Genomic DNA, 19,759 nt, shown 5'->3' with positions numbered 1-19,759 from the left:
CCCTTTGCATACACCTCCACCGGGGGGCTTCCTTTAGATACCTCCATTTCTGCCTCTCAGCCCTTCATCTCATTTTATATCTTCTCTGCCACAGGTGGGGTTTTCCCCCAATTTCATTATTAATTTCACATTTAAGGTTGGACACAGGGGCTTGGAGCAACCTGCTCTAGTGGAAGGTGTCCCTGCCCGGGGCAGGGGTTGGAGCTGGAGGAGCTTTAAGGTCCCTTCCCATATAAACCAGTCCGGGATTCTATGATAATTCAGAGCCAAGAAGGCTGCCTAATTATAACAGCAACTTAGGTAGGTAAGTGCTTCAACTGAACCTTGCATTAGGTGCTACATTTGGTGACTTGCCTGGCTTTGGGTCTCTGACGTGCAGCAGCGAGTGAGAAGTTGTAAAACTACCTGTAACTCCACTGTGTGAATCACAGCACTTCAAAGAGGCGATACTGACCCTGGCCAGGACACCTCACCTGTGTCATGGGCTCGGATGTAGGCTTTTAATGCTGTGGTCTCGTCATTTCTGGGCTTATTCTGAGACATAAAATAACATTTTTACTATATCCTCCCCGTGCTCCTTACGGAGCAGAACAGATCCTTTAGCTGCCTTCAACAACAAGAAGGAAAGCTCTAGGAGTTTCACTATGAGCTTACACCTTGGTACAGCCACCTCTATATAGACACCTTTGGAGCTGCAATAAATATATAAATGCACACCTGAATTACCTTGTCTTTAAAAATCAAATCATAAAAGTTGAGTTACCATCTTCTGTTTCAGATGGGTTGAAGGGGTTGTCTCTTAAGCACAAAAGGCTGCACCTTTTCCACTGCCAACTTTCTCTAAATTAAGCCTTCCTGCTCTTACAAACTATTGCACTAATGAGAATTGGCTTCTTCATGTAGTTAATTTGCTCCTAAGGGAATAAATTCTTTAGGAAAAAAAGAATTTGGCTCTAAAACAAGTAATTTCTGGCTACCTTATGTGCACCACACAGGTCCCACCAAACTGTGCTAGAGTGACAGGCAGAGGTGTTGTCAGACGTGTAAGATGCTGTAGAGAAAAGAAGCTGCCATTTACCACACATGCATTTGTTGTTGCTTATCCAGCACTTACAGAACTGTGCTTAAAGCACGAAGGTAAAGGGTTCCCCCCCCCCAAGCACAAAACATACCTGAATATGTTAATTTGAGCTCTTTAATGTATATACAAATGTTTTAGACCAGTCACAATTTCATTGAGTATATACTGTATTTACAAAAATTACAATAATTTAGTCAAACAGTAAACCTGAACATTGATAACCTCTGTCACTACCAGATATGACAAGAATGTTTATTTTTAGTTAACTATTTTGATATACATACATCCTAATACTTTCATGCATCCATAAAAACATTAGGGATGGAAGTAATCAAAGCTTAAGTGGGGTAGGGTTTCTTTTGGTAGATAAAGTTTAATGATGGATTTGTACCTTGTGAATGTATGAGTATCCAGAGTTATGTGCCATGACCAACTCGATACAAAGCTAATGTTGTTTTCATCATTAGAAAAGGACGTTATAGTAATGAGATCCTTTTTATTATATAGGCATAGGTCACAATATCTACAAATGTGAATGAGAAACAATAAACCAACAAATCACAGGAACATGATTCACATTCCAGTTATCTCTTTAAATAAGACAAGCACATACTGGATCAAAACATTAATAAATAACATCCAGTTTGTTACTATTATCTTAAGGTCTTTTATATAAAAGGAGACCTATGTGTTGGTTTCACATTTTCAGTTAATGGTAGTAAATAATGGACCAATACAACAAAAGGATGGAGTTTTATACAGAAAGCAATGTACTTTGACACACTCTTTGCAGTAAAAGTTTTACCACTTGAAAACATAAGTGCAACAACAAGTGGATTGTCTTTAAAAACCACCAGCTTTAAAGACTCTCATCAGATGGCAACCTATTCCTTAAGCAGTAAATACACATTATTTCCTGCCCATCTTCTGAATATACCTGCCCTTTCAAAGCTCAAGTACAGATACAACGTGTTGTTAAATAAACTGCTAGCTTAAGTCATTCTACAAAAGGAGAACGCCAGAATTTGGGGTGAAGAGTGTAACTTTCTGTTTAACTAGGAAAGATGCTTCAGCTTTAGCATCAGAGATATTTTCTTGTGGTATTATTGCTTTGGTCCAATATAAACAATTTTAAGAGAATCAATTTGCGCTGTATTTACCTCAGAAATCAGACCTGGTCCACAGATATCTACGTGACAGCTTGTACACCGTGATCTGAAAAGTGAAGTTGCCACAGACTGCATTCTGCCAAGAGCCTTGGCCACGTGCTCTGGAGCTGATAAAGGCATAGAGGTGATACAAGTGGGCTGGAAAAAGCCTTCTGAATCCTCAGGAGGGGAAGTGTGACCTATAGACTTGGAAGTTTAGAGAACTGTGCAGCAGAGTTTTAGTTTGTTGGTATTTCTTTTGTTTGATGGTTTCAAGCTTTTGATGAGAACTTGGGAAATGCAATACACGCTTGTTCCTCGCTTTTACAAACATGGATTCAACCTTTCTCTGTCAGAGGATTCACCCCCTAAAAACTGCTGTTTGACAAACGAACAAGGTGCTGTTTAACACCAATTACTTGTTGTTTAACAGACACTTGTTACACAACACTGAGGAATTTCATCTGCACGTTTCACTGCTGGGCTGTGAGGTGAAGTACAATATTAACGTAAAGCAGCAGTCAGGGGCCACACTGGCCTAACCCAGGATTCAGCTTTGTGTCTACTCAGGCATACTATACTATATGGATAACTAAGCAGCAAATGGTGACAGTTAGAAGTGTGCCTAAACCACATCTGAGCACTTAAATCTGATCAAGTTTGATCCAAACCTAGGACGAAAGTACATTGAAGTTTAGGCTTCACCACCAGTTGTTGAACTCAACTGAGGTGCTGCCACATCACGTACCACAAAGGAAAAAAAGAGTAGGAAATTCAGCAGCCACACTGAGTTGGAGACAGAACAATTCTACCTCATCCCAGAATGTGTTCTGTCTCACCACACTTGAATCCAGAGGAAAAGGGGAAAAATTACAGGAAACCATAGCCCCGTGGCTCTCACAGGGCAAGCCAGGTGGCCAGAGTTCCTCCGAGCTCAGGATTCTTGGTACAAGGAAACCTTCCTCTTGCTCTTCATGATAAGTGTTAGGCTCTTAGTTTTCTGAAACTTCTGAATTTCCAGCCAGAGTTTGGTTGATCTGTGACATTTGTGACAAGAGACTATATAAGCACTAGCACAGGTCTGTGTGGAGACTGAGAAAGTACCTAATACAAGGGTTTTTGTCCTTGGTTTTCAAATTCTGACCAGGCATCATTTAGCTCCATAAATATCATCTTTGCATATTGTTCATATGGCTGCCCAGTAGCCTGGAATGAAAACAGAAAGAGGGATATCACATCTACCAAATCAGACTACAGCAAGTTGGCATTCGAGCAGCTAGATTCTCAAGCAGTCATCATTTACTTTCCACAAATGGTTTTCACTTTGACAAGAATAACCTACTGTTGAGGGCTGCTTTCCTTGCTCATAGCTTAAGAATTTCTTGGCTCTTCAGCTTCCCAGAGCTGACAACCCCCAAGTGTGATAAAGCACTGCACTCCTGAGGCAAAATAATTCAACCTAAGCTCTGCAAGAGGCATCTTTAGAGCTGCCACCTGACACAGTTCCTTGGTAAAAGCAGTGTTCCTGCAAGCCTCCGGGCAGCCCACATCTTCTGAAGCCTTGCCCACTGTCCTCAAACCCTCAGGACCTCCATTTCTTTAAACGTCATCCTCACCATCACCATAGGATTTCCCAGGCAGCATCACTGCAATCTGGTTGGCAAGTGTAAGCAGCAAAGCCACCAGCCATGGGCTGGATAATCAGATAACCTGATTCTTCCATTTTAGATATTTGATTTTAAGACCCCTGTCCTTTCATATGACTTTATCACACCCTCATCTCCTTTATCAAGTGCCATACTCTGGACTGTTGCTCACCACCAGCGTGGCTTAGGGTCAAAGTGAGGGTGACAAAAGCTGAAGATCTGGATGTCTGCTGCTTGGAGCAGCATGCGCCAAGCACAGTCTGGGGGCTGGAAACAATTATGGTTCTCGCCTTTCAGAAACTGGCAAAAATCTTGAACTACTACGTTCTACAAAGCTGTTTGCACAAATAAAATAAGCAATCACATTCACCTCTTGGTAATTAAGACAACAGTGACAATATCTGATCAATGCAAGACCAAGAACACCTTACCTTGTCAGGATGAACGACAAGCACTGCCCGCCGGTAGACCTTCTTCACTTGCTCTGGCGTGACCAGATCTGCCATACTAACAGGTTTCCACTTGGTCTCCCCTGCCCATAAGACTGTATGCATTGTGGATAGCAGGGCTCTAATATTTCTCTCCTTCCCCTCAATCCATTCCAAGATCTGGAAAGAAGAATGTGAGTCTTAATTTATGCCTTAGACATTTGAGTAGAACAGTTTCTTCATTTGAATAGCAATGACTCCGAGGAGCATCTTACATTTCTTTCCAAGCTTTAGAAAACCTTTGGAAGATACCTGTCAGTCTCTACTTTGTCATTATTGTTTGTATCACTGCTTGGAAGTTAAGACACACCTTAAGCAACATCCCTGCTAAAAATACTGAGTTTGCAACGCTTGTGAACAGTCATTAGATGGAATAGTCAAAAGATAAATGAAATGTTCAACTGTGTAGCTCTTCAGCAAGCTTAATTGCACACCTACAGTAAGCTCAACTAGAACTCTGCTGTGCATGTGTGTCTTTTGAGTTAAGTCTTCTAAAGACTCACATGGAAGGTTGGCTTCAATACAAATCTTTTCAAGCTTTAAGTCAGAAGCTTCAAGTCTCTCCACAGGCCTATTTGCTACCTGCAATCCAGCAGTCAAATAAAGCAACAGGTAGTCACTTTCCTACATGATGTAATCCCCCTTAGTGGTTGCCACCTTAGCCAGTGGCTGGGGAAGGAGAGGAGGGGAGGGAAGTAAATGTGAAAAACCAAAGAGTAAATAGATTTAACAATTCCAGGCTGAACTGAAGTGACTCTATAAATAAAATGCATCAGAGCAAAGGGAATTATATGGGGAAGGGAGAATCAGCTGGGTGCTTCAGTGATTCAGCAGCTTGCTGGGGGGAAATGCTGCAGACATTAAGTAGCACCACATGGATTTATAAAGTTGTTCAGCTTATGAATTGGGAAAACTACTGCCCACTTGATGGCCTGACAGCTGCCCACTTGCTTACAAGTGGCTGACGTTCGTGTTCAGCATGTATGCTGGCACAGTCTTTCTAAAGTTTACAGCCTTTCCACAAGGTTAAAAATTGAAGCAGTCATTCATTCTGTTTTGTAGAAGTTTGCTTGGCTTTTGCTTGGGCTTTTCCTCTCTGTTCTGTATCCTTCTGTAATTATAATTCCTGGTTTCATACTTCAAACATCAAGCACTACAGAATAAATTTCCTTCCCTTCCTAATAGATCTTTAGCTTGGCAATTTATTGAGGAGAGATGAGAGAATTCCAATGCAGGCAAGATTAATGAGATAGAGGATTAGTTCAATTAGCTGTGCCTGCTAATCAGGGCTGGAGTGCTGCGGAAGACCAGCAGCACTGACAGTAACACTGGGCAAGCCGTGGTTTGCCGCAGTCTGGTTTAGGACAGAAGTGTGACCTTGGAGTTTTAAATCCATTCCAAAGGATGTTCACATCTCCAGGGAAGGCATGAGAAATATATGAACAAAGAGCAGCAAGTTCTCACTTTCTCCCCCAAGGCAATCTCATCATGGGGAGAACATCCCTCATTTCACCAAACCCTGGGTTAGCTGAAGGACTGGCAGAGGTGGTCACTGCTCTTTTATCTGGTTTATTTGTAAGAAGCTATTTCAGAACAGAGTTTGTAAAAAACTTACCACTTTTTCTATGTAGCATCTCTCCCTCTGATGAGATAGGGGAGATTCTTCCAGATATTTCCCAACACCTGCAGTTTGTGACTTTGTCTTTGTGGTCACACTAGTTTATTGCTGTCTGGCAATGACATGTGAATGGGGAGCACAGCAGTATACGGTGCTATTGAATATATTAGATAGCTCCTTTATGGAAAGCAAGCATGAGAGAGAGCACATGGTCCTTGGGATCCAGCAATGCTGTGGAGGCTGCACACTAAGTAAGTGCTAAAACAGGAGGGAGCTTCTGGCACTGAATGATCCGAGAGCTTTGTTCAGCTGCCTCACGTGCAGGACAGCTGGTGCTTACTGTCCCCTCCACCTTTCAAGCAGCCTCCGGCATGATAAGAACAAAAGACACATTAAATGACTAAGAGCATGAACAAGACTATTCCTTACTTTTAGTTTTTCAGGGTCCATCTCCTTCGCCATTTCTTCTTTCCTCATCTCAGCTATTGTTTTGGGGCCCTTCTTGTCCTTGTGAGCATTAAATCCTTGACCAGATAATAGATCTTCAAAATCTGCAGACACTTTTGGTTTCGCATCTTGAAAACCAAAAAGATTTGAAGTTTTTATCACAATACAGGTGATGTAACACTGCTTATCTACCCAAGCTGTCCTCCAGGCTTAACACTGTAACAAACTCCCAGTGCTAATAAGCGTGCAGGTTCTCACAAAAGACCTACAGGTTAATGTTATTTTTGAACTATTATTCATAGAATTATAGAATCCCAGACTGGTTGGTGTTGAAGGGAGCTTAAAGCTCATCCAGCTCCAACCTCTTGCCATGGGCAGGGACACCTTCCACCAAACCAGGTTGCTCCAAGCCCCTGTGTCCAACCTGGCCTTAAACACTTCCAGGGACGTGAAGCCCATTTGGAACAGAGGATTTCATAAATACTAGCATGCTTTAGAGTATAGGACAGGACAACTAGTGCTGAACTTGATATATCATCAGATGATCAGCATGACTTACTTGCTTAGACCCTAACCTGTTGAACTGTTTAGCATTAAAGCAGTATTAGAAGGAGTCAACCTTTTGGATGCCAATCTCTGAAGAGCTTACCAACATTAGCAGGTCCTTTCCCACGCTCGTTTTGTGCTCCAGGCATTGCTGAGAAGCTCACGTTGTAATTGGGCTTGTTCTGGGGGGAGGCATGAGGCATGCTGGGCTGGGCTTTGGTTTGTGCCTGCTGCCAGCCATAGCCAGCTCCCTGCTGCCAACCGCTGCCACCCATGGGTTGGGGAGAGGGTTTCTGCGGTGAGGGGGGGAATCCTCCCCCCATGCCCGTCGGTGTGGTTGGTTTACTGGCAAATGAAGGGCCACCTGCAGAGTAGAGGGAAAGGAGTGACAATGGGCACCAGCAAACAGGATATTGACTGGCCTTCCAAAAGGGGAAACTAAACAAAATCCTCCAGGCAACTGGCTTCTTCTATGTGCAGCTAACTAGGAACCCAAGCTGCTGTGGCTGTAGTGGTAACATCAAGTTGACATATAAGTATCCTAGAACTGTTTGTGTTGGAAGGGACCTTAAAGCTCCTCCAGTTCCAACCCCTGCCCCGGGCAGGGACACCTTCCACTAGAGCAGGTTGCTCCAAGCCCCTGTGTCCAAGCTGGCCTTGAACACTGCCAGGGATGGGGCAGCCACAGCTTCTCTGGGCACCCTGTGCCAGCGCCTCAGCACCCTCACAGGGAAGAGCTTCTGCCCCAGAGCTCATCTCAGTCTCCCCTCTGGCAGGTTCAAGCCATTCCCCTTGTCCTGTCCCTCCATCCCTTGTCCAAAGCCCCTCTCCAGGTTTCCTGGAGCCCCTTTAGGCACTGGAGCTGCTCTAAGGTCTCCCCAGAGCACAGAAGAGGAGCAGGATCCCCTCCCTGAGCTGCTGCTCACGCTCTGGGGGTGCACCCAGCACATGGGGGGGTTCTGGGCTGAAGCGCACACTGAAGCCGGGTCATTGAAATAGTATCTCCTTATCCTGTGCTGATGTAAGACTACCCCACAGAGTTGGCATTTCAGCACTGTATTACTTGAGGGAATGCTCCTCTGCCTTAGTTTGTGGTGGGAATTATGCAGTCTTCATGTTTTATTATTTAAGACTAACATTCACACTCAACTTTGAGCTCTGAAACATGTCATGGAAACTGGATGAAGTACTTTTGACTTAGGCATGAACAACAAAAATGTGGCTAAATATCCCGAGGATGCCAAGTAATTTGTTTTTAAACTCCATAACTTTGCTAGAGAATACATGTTTTAAAAGCACCTCAGTGGCTCTGACATAGGTCTTGGCAGACTTTTTATTTTGCTCCTGCAGAGCAGCTCGTGTTCCAGCAGAGGGAACTGGGAAACCTAATTCTAGAACCATGCTGGTACTGACGCAAAGGGGAAAACAAACATCAGATAAAACCACAGTGGCTTGCAAAGAGCTGAGGCAAGTGACAAAGGGAAGAAAAATCCATTAATCAGAGAAGCTGAGATGCTGGGTTTTAAGGAAAACTTCAATAACTTCTCAGAACTGCCTTTTTAACACTGGCATTGAGGGTTTACTGATCATTGTCTGAGAGAAAACAAGAAGATGCTTGCCTAAGTAGCCAAGCACATAGTCCTTTGTAGCCAGCTACAAAGGAAAATGGGTTGTGACTCCACTAAAAATAAGAGGCAGATTAGTGAGGTTCTGCAGGTTTCCCCACAAAGGACAAAAATGAGTTAAGTCTAGAAGGACACAATTCCTCAAGGACCCAGTTGCTTTGAAGAGCCAAAGCTCCCTCCCAGGCACTGCTCCAAGGTGTCTAGCAACAGTTCTCCAGTTAAACACAGAGCATCCTTAGCCAGAGACTGTTTAATAGAGGTTAAGCTTTGCAGTTCATGTAGTCTACTGAGGTCCCAGCAAGTTACTGACAGGTTTTTTGATGGAGGATCAGTAAAAGCATAGAATTGTGAGAGCTTACAGAGAATCAAGCAGAAGGGAAAGCTTCAGAGCAGCACCGGTGTACACATCAGTTGAGAGGGCCCACAGAGCTCTTTGTCACACACCAAGCTGTTCATCCTATTTCTTTAAAACCAGAGCTGGTAATTCTTTACTTAGCTTTACAGAGGGATGCAAACCTGCTAAACTTGCTCCAAGAGACCCCAGATCAGCAAACGGATCCAGTGTTTGGGGTTTAGGCTGATGGGTGGGAGTGCTGTGGAGGGATCCTGTAGGACTGGTAGCAGCTGATTTACTTCCCATTCCTAAGCCACCTTAAAGGGAAAAAAAATACATATATATATGCATGAAGAACAAATAACTCAGTTTTTACCCCTATTTTACATGACTGCAGCTGTCACACGATGTTAGAAGATTGCTGTTAAAATTAAGTGTACTATTGTCATGTTTCCAAGCAGTCTCAACTCAGCGTTGTTCCAGACTAGTTGCACACCCACTTACAATTAGGCTCAGCAACAAGACTGTTCCCTAGACTGTCTGCAGTGACAGGGTAATTATGACAAATGGGTATATTTTAAGAACCAGGAGCCTTTGGGAAGCAACTTTTAGTAGGACATACATACTCTCCCAAGATTAGAAAGAATCATGCTATTATTTAGTGGCATCCCAGGAACGCACAGCACTTCCTAGGTCCTTCTTGTGCTCTACACTGGAATGAAACACACCTATTTACACCCTCACCAAGCACTTGTCCCTGGTTTCTTGAGGAAATAAACCCAGATTTTCTTTTGAACAGAACGAATTCAGTAGTTTTTAGCCAAATCCTCACGTGGATGACTGGGAGACCCGGACAACAGGTTCACATGAGACTAAAATCTTGACCAAAGTTATGTTGTATTAGTCAAAGTTCTAAGCAGCAGAAAGAGGGAACGTATTCTCCGCAGTCTCTGGCAGCAGTTTGCCTCTCCTCTCTCAGAGCTATTTAAGGAGGTTTTTTGTAAACACCCTGAATTTTTATGGTACATACCTGGTTTGCTGGGCCAGTCCCAACCACCGGAAACATCTGGTTGTATGGAAACCGTTGGTGTGCTAGAAGCTAAGCAGAATGAATACACATAAATATCTCAAAGTAGTGCAGCAAAACCAACACAATCCAATGACCATGAAGAGCAGGGGGCAAAAGGAGCAGGAGAGACAGTATTAGGTCCATCTACTGTTTGCTCATTAGAAGTTAACTTCTCCCCCATATGGGCATTACAAATTTAATGGGGTTTTTTTGATCTCATGTTGTACAGAGGTAAGTGAGGAAGGACACAGATTTACAGCATTCATTTTATGATAGCTTTGATCAAAGGCTTTATATATTAATTTATAAAAACCTTATCACCAGAATAACACATGGGGGGTTGCACTTCAGAATACATCTCGACCCAAGGAAATACACTACATATAAAGGGCAAGGATAGAGAAAAAGCAGAGCAGCCCACACAGATGTAAACCAGAATGAACACACACAGTCCTTCCTTTAACCTCACATCAAATAAAGCCTGTACATCCATGCAGTTCGCCCTGCTGGCTTTTCATTATCCACAGGTGCTAGCACTGCAATTGAACACCTCATCACACTGGGATACCAGTTAAATTCCTTTCATTAGTGCAGCCAGCTCCAAGTGTGACCCAACCATATTCACAGGATTAATATCCAGTACCCAGGTTTGGCAAAGCAAGGACATGAGCCGTGCCAGCAGCACGCTAGTTCCCTCCTTCGTCATTTTGGCTTTCCAACAAGACTGTTGCACCCAAGGGACATGTGTTAGATGATCAGACACAAATTCATAACTGAACGTGTTTTGGAGAAAGTTATAACGGTAAATTTTGGCACATGGGGAGAAGGGGACAACTAAAGAACATCTCAAACCACGAGAAGGAAAAGATAAAAGAAATAAAAAAATCCTTCTCTTCAAATAAGTGTCAAATTCAACTATGAATTTGGCCAGGGTGACTATCAGATCTAAAGAAAACAGATGCTTGTAACTAAATTCACCAAAGGATGCGTGTTTTCTCTAGCAGGCTTAATATGCCATGCTCTATTTAGCTCAATTAATGGTAGTTTGGTTCAAGTGAGACCTCATAACCACAGGAATACGTGGGCAGACATTCTTCATCATCTCTTTTTTCATGTACACAAATAGCTTATTAATTAAGACTTGAGCAAAACTAGTCTCATCGTACCACACTTCAAGTTATGAATATGCTTTAAGTCTGGAGACAAAAAAGCTCTTTCCTGTTTAGTGGGGTTTCTGTGGTTTAGAGTCATATTAGAGTAAGCACCAGTCTGTACTTAATGGCTCCATCACTATTTAAAAGCAGCATTTCCCATTTACTTAAATACACTAGAAGAGCCTCACTTTCTTACCCATATGAAAGGGATCGCTGTGCACAGTTGGTGAAGGACTTCTTGTTGCTTGAAGGAAAGGATCACCAGGGACAGCTGATGAACCAAGGAAGGAACCCAGGAGGTCTGGACCAGTTTGCTTAGGGCTACTTCCAAAGGGATCAAAGGCAGTGGCTGTGAAAACATGTTTGAGAAAACTAAATCATTAACTCATATAATGAATGTGCTTCAGAGAAAAGACACTGGTGTGTGGAGAAGAAAACCTAATACCCGCAGATGCCAAGTAGGAGACAGCATGTGACTGTGGGAGAGCAACTGGAAAGTATCAGGACCCCAGCCAAATTCGTGGGGACCTAGAGAGCTGCATGACTTGGTCGCAGCAACACATCTGTTGATCCCATCTGTCTTTTCCAAAGAGAGGAGCTGAATTTCAGAGGGGTCAAAGCAAATATTTAGATACTCAGACACTTCATCTAAGTTTCAACTTGCACGTGCTGCCAGTATGGAAATGGATGGTCAGCCCAGAGCTTGGAGTTAGTGCCCTGGTGCAATTCCTGCTTCTTCTCAAGAGCTGAACGCAGTCCAAGATGATTTGAGGCTGTCAGAGCTTATACATGTCAAGGGTAAAAGGATAATCTTTTAGAAATAGCTTTAGAAAATAATTGGTACCACTTGTTACAAAAATCCAGTTCCTTCTCAAACTCATTTTTTCATCAATTTATTTAGCTTACTACCTTTCATATAAAAACCCCCACCAACAAAAGAAGAAACCCCTATGAAGCCACTCAAATTCTTACCTGCCAACAAGTTTAAGGTAAAGAGCATCCTGAACAGAGATGCAATATATACTACTGCAAGACACGATCCTGAGAAGCTATGCATTGTGTTAATGCTATTTATTACTCATTACTTATATTACTCATTGTTGAGGATACTTAATAAATGACTAGTCTTCACTTATCTTGCAAGCTCTCATTCTTGCTTTCCTGGCTTGGGACAATGCAGCTGTGTGAAACTTTCCCTTTCTCTTTCAAGCACCAATCTGGCTCTGCAAAGCTCAACAACAATATCCAGAAGTCTCTTCCCCATACTGTTGTAAAAGCTCTCAGACTGAGCATACAACAGCCACAGCAAGATGAACCTTCTCTATATACAAGTGGCTCAATTTCATCCACTGAAACTTGTATTCTTCTCCCCTCTCCTGCCTCCAGTCCTCAGTGTTCATCTCTTCTCTCCCTTCACAAGTCTCAGTACAAGCAGATTATAGTTGTTCCTGTCCCTTTCACTTCAAAAAAGAACAGAGACAAACCTCCCCAAACCAATGGGGGGTTTTATTCTAGCTATGACCTTAAGGTCCTTTCCAACCCTAACCATTCTGTGATTGTATGACTCAAGGAAGACTCTTCAGAAGCTGGCTGATGGCCATCCTGTGGGTAGGTGCTACTGGTATCAGACCAAGCATCAGCCAAGGGAATCTGAGCAACTTGGATTGGGTTCTTCACCTGCTCACTTACCAGTGATTTTCACTTGCTCTCCTCTCTTCACTTAACACCCTGCCCCCTCCAAATACCTCTTTCTAATATCTATTCCACCACTCCTTCTCCCAGCCTGTTTCAGTCTGTCTTTGAGGAAACAGGAGACATTCTATGATTGCCATGGTCTGCAGAAAGATCAGAAACAGCAAAACTGTGTAGCCTTATTTTAGAGCCCAGGATCAGTATCACAGCTCCAAACCCCCTAAAGTTAGAGGGGAAATCAAATTCAAACTGCTATGGATCTACCCAAAACCTAGGAGCTTTTTTGGTTTTCAAATGAATATGTATCCCCTTCATATGCATTATTGGACACACAGTAAAAGCAAAACTGATGATCTCCGGTTTCTATCAGCAACCAAACACTTGGGTGAGCTCTAGTAGAGACTTTAGGGCACAAACTAGATAATTTACTTTGTCTTCTTGACTGTGAAGATGCACCAACTCTCCTGTCTCAGAGCAGAGGAGCTGGCTGGCCTCTTGGGATCCCTCACAGCTCTTCTTTTTCATGACATGAGCGTACCAAGAGGAATCCAACAGCCCAGAGCACATCACCCAGGTGGGAGTCTCAAAGCATGTGCCCCATGTCACACACTAGGCATAGCACTATTACCTTCTCCTACCCTTGGGGACGGGGATGGGGATGCCGAAGCCGCGGAACGCCGAGGAGTTGACTGCACAGATCCAGGTCCCCCCACGTGGAAGACCTCCTCAGCAGCAGGTTGTCCACTTTGACTCTGGGAACCTGCCCCACCAACCCCAAATAAATCATTCAGCAAGTCTGAGTTAGAGGGGGCAGCTGTGGGCTGCGAGGGAAAGGTCTTGCTCATAGGGCTGCCATCCAGGCCCAGCAGGTCCACGTCTTCAGGTGGAGGTGGTGCTGGAGGCTCTTGCTGCTTTTTGCCGTGTTTCGGTGTCCCGTGAGGCTTGTCACTGCTGGCATTACTGTGCTGACTGGAAAGGGACAAGAGTTCATCATCTGACTGTTCGCTTTCCTCGTGCACCAACGCTGCTCGATCCTCTGAGGTGGGGTGAGAGCTACTTTTATCAGATTTCTGGTCTAAATGATGATTAAAAATAAAATGAGGTAACTGTTAGTTTTGTCATCACAAAGGTCCCACGAAAATCAACTTAGAAGCAGAACACAGAGCTACTGAGAACATCATGGCAGCCTTTTGCTAGATCTTAAAATGAGAGTCCTTTGCACAGATTAAGGTCCTTTCTGGTTTGTATTGTAAGAAGACAGCTTTATTGATCAGGAAAGGGAGACAGATTAATTGACTCTCTTCTAGCCTGAAGAGTCAGCAAGTGTGATGCCCAGAGATATAAACTGAATGAGTTTCTGGGTCAGGACCAAGCATCCAGCATAAATCTCCAGCCATGCCTTAAAATCCAGGCAAAACAAGGCTCATCGTAAAGGAGTAGTGACATAAATCACTCTCCTAGCTGTGCCCACAAGGATCTCTCACACCAGGTTCCTACCTAATGTAATCTACATAATGTTCCTGCCTAATGCAGCACTGATACTGGAGGAGGAATGCTGCATTTGGCAGTGCTGAGATATTTTCAAGGTGCTCAGCGTTATTAAATGGCCTCAGACAAATGTTCTTGGTGCTATATTCTCATAGCATTACATATAAAATGCAACATTAGGAAAAAGCAGCTTAAAGAGGGGTTTAGCATCAAAAGAGGCTTCAGGCAAAGCTTTGCACTAGAACTATATCAACAGTTGTCATATACAGCACAAGCAGGCAATGGTCAAAGAGGACGTTGGAAGAAATTCATTCCCACTCAATTGCAACACAAGGGTGTGACCAGGACTACACCATGATCTAATAGGAAAGAAATGCTACAATCAGATCCTTCAGCCTCACTCTGTGCTCCAGGGAGGGGGGAAAATAAGTTGTCTGTCTTGTTTGAAGCAGATTTTGCTTTGCAGCCCAAGTGTGCATACCTTGCCAGCTGAGAGATGAGAAGAATGCACTCTGTCCAACGTTTCTTATGTTATCCTGGGGTGAATCAGTGGGGCCTCTACCTGCAGCACAGAGCACCAAATAAATCAAATCAAGCAAAGCAAACTCCAGCATGCAGGGAAGCATAGAAATGGACTAAACCTAGGCAGCTTTTACCTGCCAAAGCAAGAGTGTCCTGATGCTCCTGATGAGAGGAGAAGAGAATGGTTGGATTGATGTCTTTTGTGGTGAAGTTCTCCCATGGGGGAGTTAATTCGGTTTGTCTATCAGTAGACTGGATTTCTATGTCCAGTATAACATGAAAGAGCTGAGGATATTTGTCTGGAGAGTCACAAGCATCCAGTTCAGGCCTAAATGGGGACAGGAGTTGTACAGTTAAAAAGGAAGGGATATTTCTGCAAAGCTGTATAAAGCCTTCCCATATATGCATGAACATAGACTTTTCACATTTCATCTGTGAATATTCTCCTTCAGACTTCATTGGGCTTTTATGCTTCAGGTTTGATTAATTTTCAGCTTAAAATACTCACTTGGTGAACTTTAGTGTGGTTGTTCCCAGAGCTATGAATCCAGTATGAAATTGAATTTGGAATATCTGTGTGTTGGTCATCTGCAAAACAACATAGAACAAACACGAGATCGAACAAAGGCTTAAATTCATGAAATTAAGATAGTTTATAGCACATTCAGACAGTTAAGTCTATCTTACTGACAGTTACTACATAGACCAGTCATAACTGCTTTAACAAGCTAATTCATTCTGCTTGCAGTACAGAAAGCAGAGCTTTTCCTTCTCAAACCTAAATGTTTCCAGCTGCCTTAAACCCTGCTTCTGCTGCCTCCATACACCAGAATGCCTTCACAGCCTTCAGGAATATGCCTTCTTTCCCTGCTTGTCTTTATTTCTGGGATCTACTTGACACTTCAGCAGTTAAATAAGACCAATTTCTGTTTCCACTGACAAGACTCGGTTCTGCCCTCACATTTTGTGCTGTAAGTCACCACAAATTAAACGGGTTATTTTGCTGAGCGACTCAACCCTCCTCACTACAAAGGTTAATGAAGCAACTTAGTCTGTGACAACTACGGATCCAGTTTTTGCAGATCCAAGTTTTGTAGTCTGCATTTCCAAACTCCTTTTCCACAGTTACAAGAGCCAGAGAACAGTGTGTTAAGGTCAGTCTCAAAGCCTAGAGCAGCACAGGCCAATACACATTATCACTTTCAGCACTGCTACTGTGTTTGGGAAGGAGACATCAGACTCCAGCACTCCACTGTTCTCACTCTCCAGTTCTCTGTTTCCCATTTCTTCAATCTGCCAGAATGAAGAGGCTTTTTGCGTGGCTGTCTGACCAGCCTGCAGCTTAAATGGCCTTTCCTATCCCCTTGAGCTGGAAGGATCCTATAATGTATCAGTAGATACCATTTCCATAGAGATATCAGAGGCTTCATGGAATTCTCCATGAAGCAGTTCTGTGTTTTCACTTGGCACTGCTCAAATTTGTGTTATGTCTACTGTCAAGTAAGGAAACTTTCACCACAAGTGCCACATGCATCCTTAGATCCCATATTTAGCCATCTCCTAGCTACGTCGCCTCTACCGCGCAAGAGAAGTTAAACAAACTCCTACTTTTGCTTGAAGGCGTCCCCCAATGGTTGATCTCATATGATAGACAGAAACAACAACATCTCCATGGACAGTGGCTCCCAGTGGAATGAGGACTTTCCCTTCTTGTACACGGTATTCTCTGAGGGGCAGAGAGGGAAATCCACAGTTAAGCTCCCTTCCACAATGCCATTACCACCCATCAACAGTGTCAACATAAACCCATCATCTCCTTCAGACCATGGTGCATTCAGTGCCCTGCTTAGCTGAAACAGAAACATTTAACAGGGGAAATCATCACAGCACTGAACTATCTCTATGAAGGTATCCCACCACATGACAACTTCAGGTTCTCTCTGGTAGTTTATTTCATTCAACTAATTGAATTGAAGGAAACAGTCAATCAATATTTGCCCTCCTTCACTTATCAGGCAGCCTGGCAATGACTGCAGCAAAGACATAAGACATTACAGCAAACACAAAACCTCCTGGCATTTAGCTTCTAAGGTAGGAGATCACAGCAACTCACTTCATTCTTTCATACTCCTGGGAAGTGGTAAGGATCCTGGTTTCTCCACTGAGAATGTCACAGAAGGGCCGGCAGCCATTCCGTTGCTTGTTGAAACAAGGGACCGGACTGAGGGTGACCGACTTGATAGTAAGTGGTTTGCAGTGAGGAATGACGGGCTTGTCTGCTATTAGATCACAAATGTACCCTATGTATCTGCAGACAGAGAAAGCCATTACTGAAACCTCCACCCCAGGTGACCAGTTTTCACTCTACTTGAGGTCTGCCTTGAAATCCAGCGGAAGTGTGACCCTCACCGTTCCAGGACTGGAGTTTCATGGAATCATAGAATCAACCAGGTCGGAAGAGACCTTTAAGATCATCAAGTCCAACCATTACCCCAGGACTGCCAAGATCAGCACTAAACCATGTCACTAAGGGCCTCATCTACACGTTTCCACATACCCCAGCATCCTCACTTCTGTCACAAAATCTACCCTTCTATTTCTATTTAATTACAGGATCTGGAGCCCAGGAGGAAGGAAGCTGGCCTTTAGCACTGAGCTGAAGATCATTTCTTCTCACTTCTTAGGAGAAAAGGTGCTGAGCAATGGTTTCCTCTGGTTTACCAGTAGAATTCTGCTTTGTATTGTACATGCACACAGCCAATGAATTATTTGGTTAGCCATGTACTGAAGGATCATTAGTATTACATACGTAACACTCTAGCTTTGGTTTGCTCTGACAGGCAGCTTTCCCTCTGCTTAATGGAAATTGTGAAGACAACAGTTTTACAGTGTAAACTCCTATAAGGATGAAGCTGATGCAGGGAGAGGGATTCACTATAAGTGTGTCAGCTTTCGTGAACCGCTGAGCAAAGCTATTGTAGTACTTGATTTTGTTCCTCCATTACTGTTTTATCAATGGAAGTGGCCACAAACATTAGTTAAGACCTGTCAGAGCTAAGTACCTTGGCTAATGCATGAGCTCTGCTCATGCTGCAATAGGAATGCTGGAGTTTTCAGTCACCAGCCAGAGCCTCCAGGCTGGTCTGGGTGGACAGGCTGGGGCATGCAGCATATACACCCTGCAGCTCATATGCATTATTTTATAAACTAATAGAATAATTCAGCTTGGAAGAGACCTCTGAAGATCGTCCGGTCCAGCTCTGCTCAGAGCAGGACCAACTTCAAAGCTGTATCTCAGAATTGGACTATGCTGCTGGGGGTGATACCCAGCCAAGGATCTCCAAGGACAGAGACCCCACAGCCACTCTGAACAACCCGCTCCTGATCACCTTACCACTGATTTCTGGGGAACAAAGTGAAATCCAAATGCCTATCTCAGCCTAGGGGCTGGGAACACATTGCCAGAACACACACAACAGGCATTCAGGCTGTTTTTAGTGTGAGGGATATACCTTGCTTGCGTAGCATTTACCAGCATACTCTACCTCCTGTGAGATGGCCACAGTACAATTCCAGGTCTCTTTGTATTCAGCAACTGCATAGCAGGGCCTGGATTAGAGAAGAGGTGACAGAAACAGAACATCGCACTGACCAGCACTGCTGATGCTGCACGGCCGTCCTGTCAAGGAAAGGACAGGGGGAGGAAAACGTGTCAGTCTCAAAGACATCCTTCAAATTTCAGCAGAACACTCTCCCCTCTTCCTTAAAGCACATAAAGTCATTTCTCTAGGATTGAGATCACAAGATGAAGAGGAGTTCTCAGTCCTGTGTCATTTAATACCCAGGACTTCAGTGAGTGGCACCAGGTTGGACCAAAGCTAAGAGAATATCCAGTAAGAGCCAAAGACTTGTTTTGAAAGCCCAGGAATATATGTTGTCTACAGATGTTGGTGTTTCATGGCTGCTCCCAAGCTGTAATGTTATAGTTATTCAGACATAGGCCTGGAACTGACCACAGGGGTCGGAGTACACCCATCCCATGTCTGCAGGCAGTTGTGTAACAGGAGTTCAACCTGGAGGAGTTGACAAACAGAAAACTCCAGCCCAAGGCTCCCTCAGCCAAACACCTCCACAGCCCTCAACCTGCAGGTTGCTCCTGACCAAGCCTGTGATTTCTTTAGGGTGATTGTGGGGGAAGGTATGTTTGCTGATAACATAATACAGCAAGAACAGGAGAGAATCAAAGTATCCCCAGTTCCCTGCGTCCTGCTGTACCCAGGAACATGAGGTGATGAGCCATATGGACCAGACCCCAGCTCTGGCAAGCCAAATAAAGAGAAGAAGCCCTTCCACCAAAACCCAGGTCTGATGCCTGCTCAGTTTCAGATGCACATTCGTGGCAATCACTTATTTCAGGCACCTTTGAGGCACTCCAGCAATGACATAGGCTTTACCACACCAGAGCCAACCCAGACCCCAGTAACGTGCTGAGCCTGAGCACATGCTGGAGGTTAACAGCCTATTTGCCTTTTTAAGATCTAGCCTGTGCCAAATGCTTCTGAAAAGATCTCTCAGGTTCATATAAACTAAGTGGCTTCTGCAGGCTTCTTAGGAAGTGTCAAAAAGGGCTCCCTGTCCTTTACAGCATTATCCTGATATTCATTGCCCAAAGGACACTAAAATAATTTATTCTTGAGCTGCATTTCCAGGACTGAGGCATCTTCGTCTCTGTTGGAATGGAATTCACATCCTATAGCCACTGGCTGTGCTATGCAAGGCAGAAACGCCAGACTCTAGTTTGGGATCAGTCGTTTCCTCTGCTCCTTCCAATTTACATTGATCAGTGCTGACAGCCTCCTGGATTTAATTTAGGCTCCAGGAGCAAACCAGAACTCCCCTTT

The 19,759-nt window shown here is 43.8% G+C and overlaps 1 protein-coding gene across 1 annotated transcript in view; it reads right to left on the bottom strand.

The window, feature by feature from the left end:
- Positions 1 to 1,177: 1,177 nt before the first annotated feature.
- The window catches only part of DNAJC6 (DnaJ (Hsp40) homolog, subfamily C, member 6), a 31,000-nt gene continuing 12,418 nt past the window's right edge, over positions 1,178 to 19,759 (bottom strand). The window contains exons 6-19 of the mRNA XM_010021407.1: positions 18,404 to 18,537; positions 16,972 to 17,166; positions 16,467 to 16,584; positions 15,367 to 15,446; positions 14,993 to 15,186; positions 14,818 to 14,898; positions 13,477 to 13,923; positions 11,371 to 11,505; positions 9,964 to 10,032; positions 9,125 to 9,250; positions 7,078 to 7,338; positions 6,411 to 6,556; positions 4,307 to 4,483; positions 1,178 to 3,435 (exon numbers count right to left, since the gene is read on the bottom strand). Coding sequence (XP_010019709.1) covers positions 3,334 to 3,435; positions 4,307 to 4,483; positions 6,411 to 6,556; positions 7,078 to 7,338; positions 9,125 to 9,250; positions 9,964 to 10,032; positions 11,371 to 11,505; positions 13,477 to 13,923; positions 14,818 to 14,898; positions 14,993 to 15,186; positions 15,367 to 15,446; positions 16,467 to 16,584; positions 16,972 to 17,166; positions 18,404 to 18,537 — 2,265 coding nt within the window. The 3' untranslated portion in view covers positions 1,178 to 3,333. The remainder of the gene's footprint in view (positions 3,436 to 4,306; positions 4,484 to 6,410; positions 6,557 to 7,077; positions 7,339 to 9,124; positions 9,251 to 9,963; positions 10,033 to 11,370; positions 11,506 to 13,476; positions 13,924 to 14,817; positions 14,899 to 14,992; positions 15,187 to 15,366; positions 15,447 to 16,466; positions 16,585 to 16,971; positions 17,167 to 18,403; positions 18,538 to 19,759) is intronic.

This window comes from Nestor notabilis, unplaced genomic scaffold (genome assembly GCF_000696875.1).
Source record: "Nestor notabilis isolate BGI_N333 unplaced genomic scaffold, ASM69687v1 scaffold12649, whole genome shotgun sequence".
NCBI classification, from domain to species: Eukaryota; Metazoa; Chordata; class Aves; order Psittaciformes; family Psittacidae; genus Nestor; species Nestor notabilis.
The sequence above is the reverse complement of the archived record's forward strand: the minus strand, read 5'-3'. Positions and strand labels throughout refer to the sequence as shown.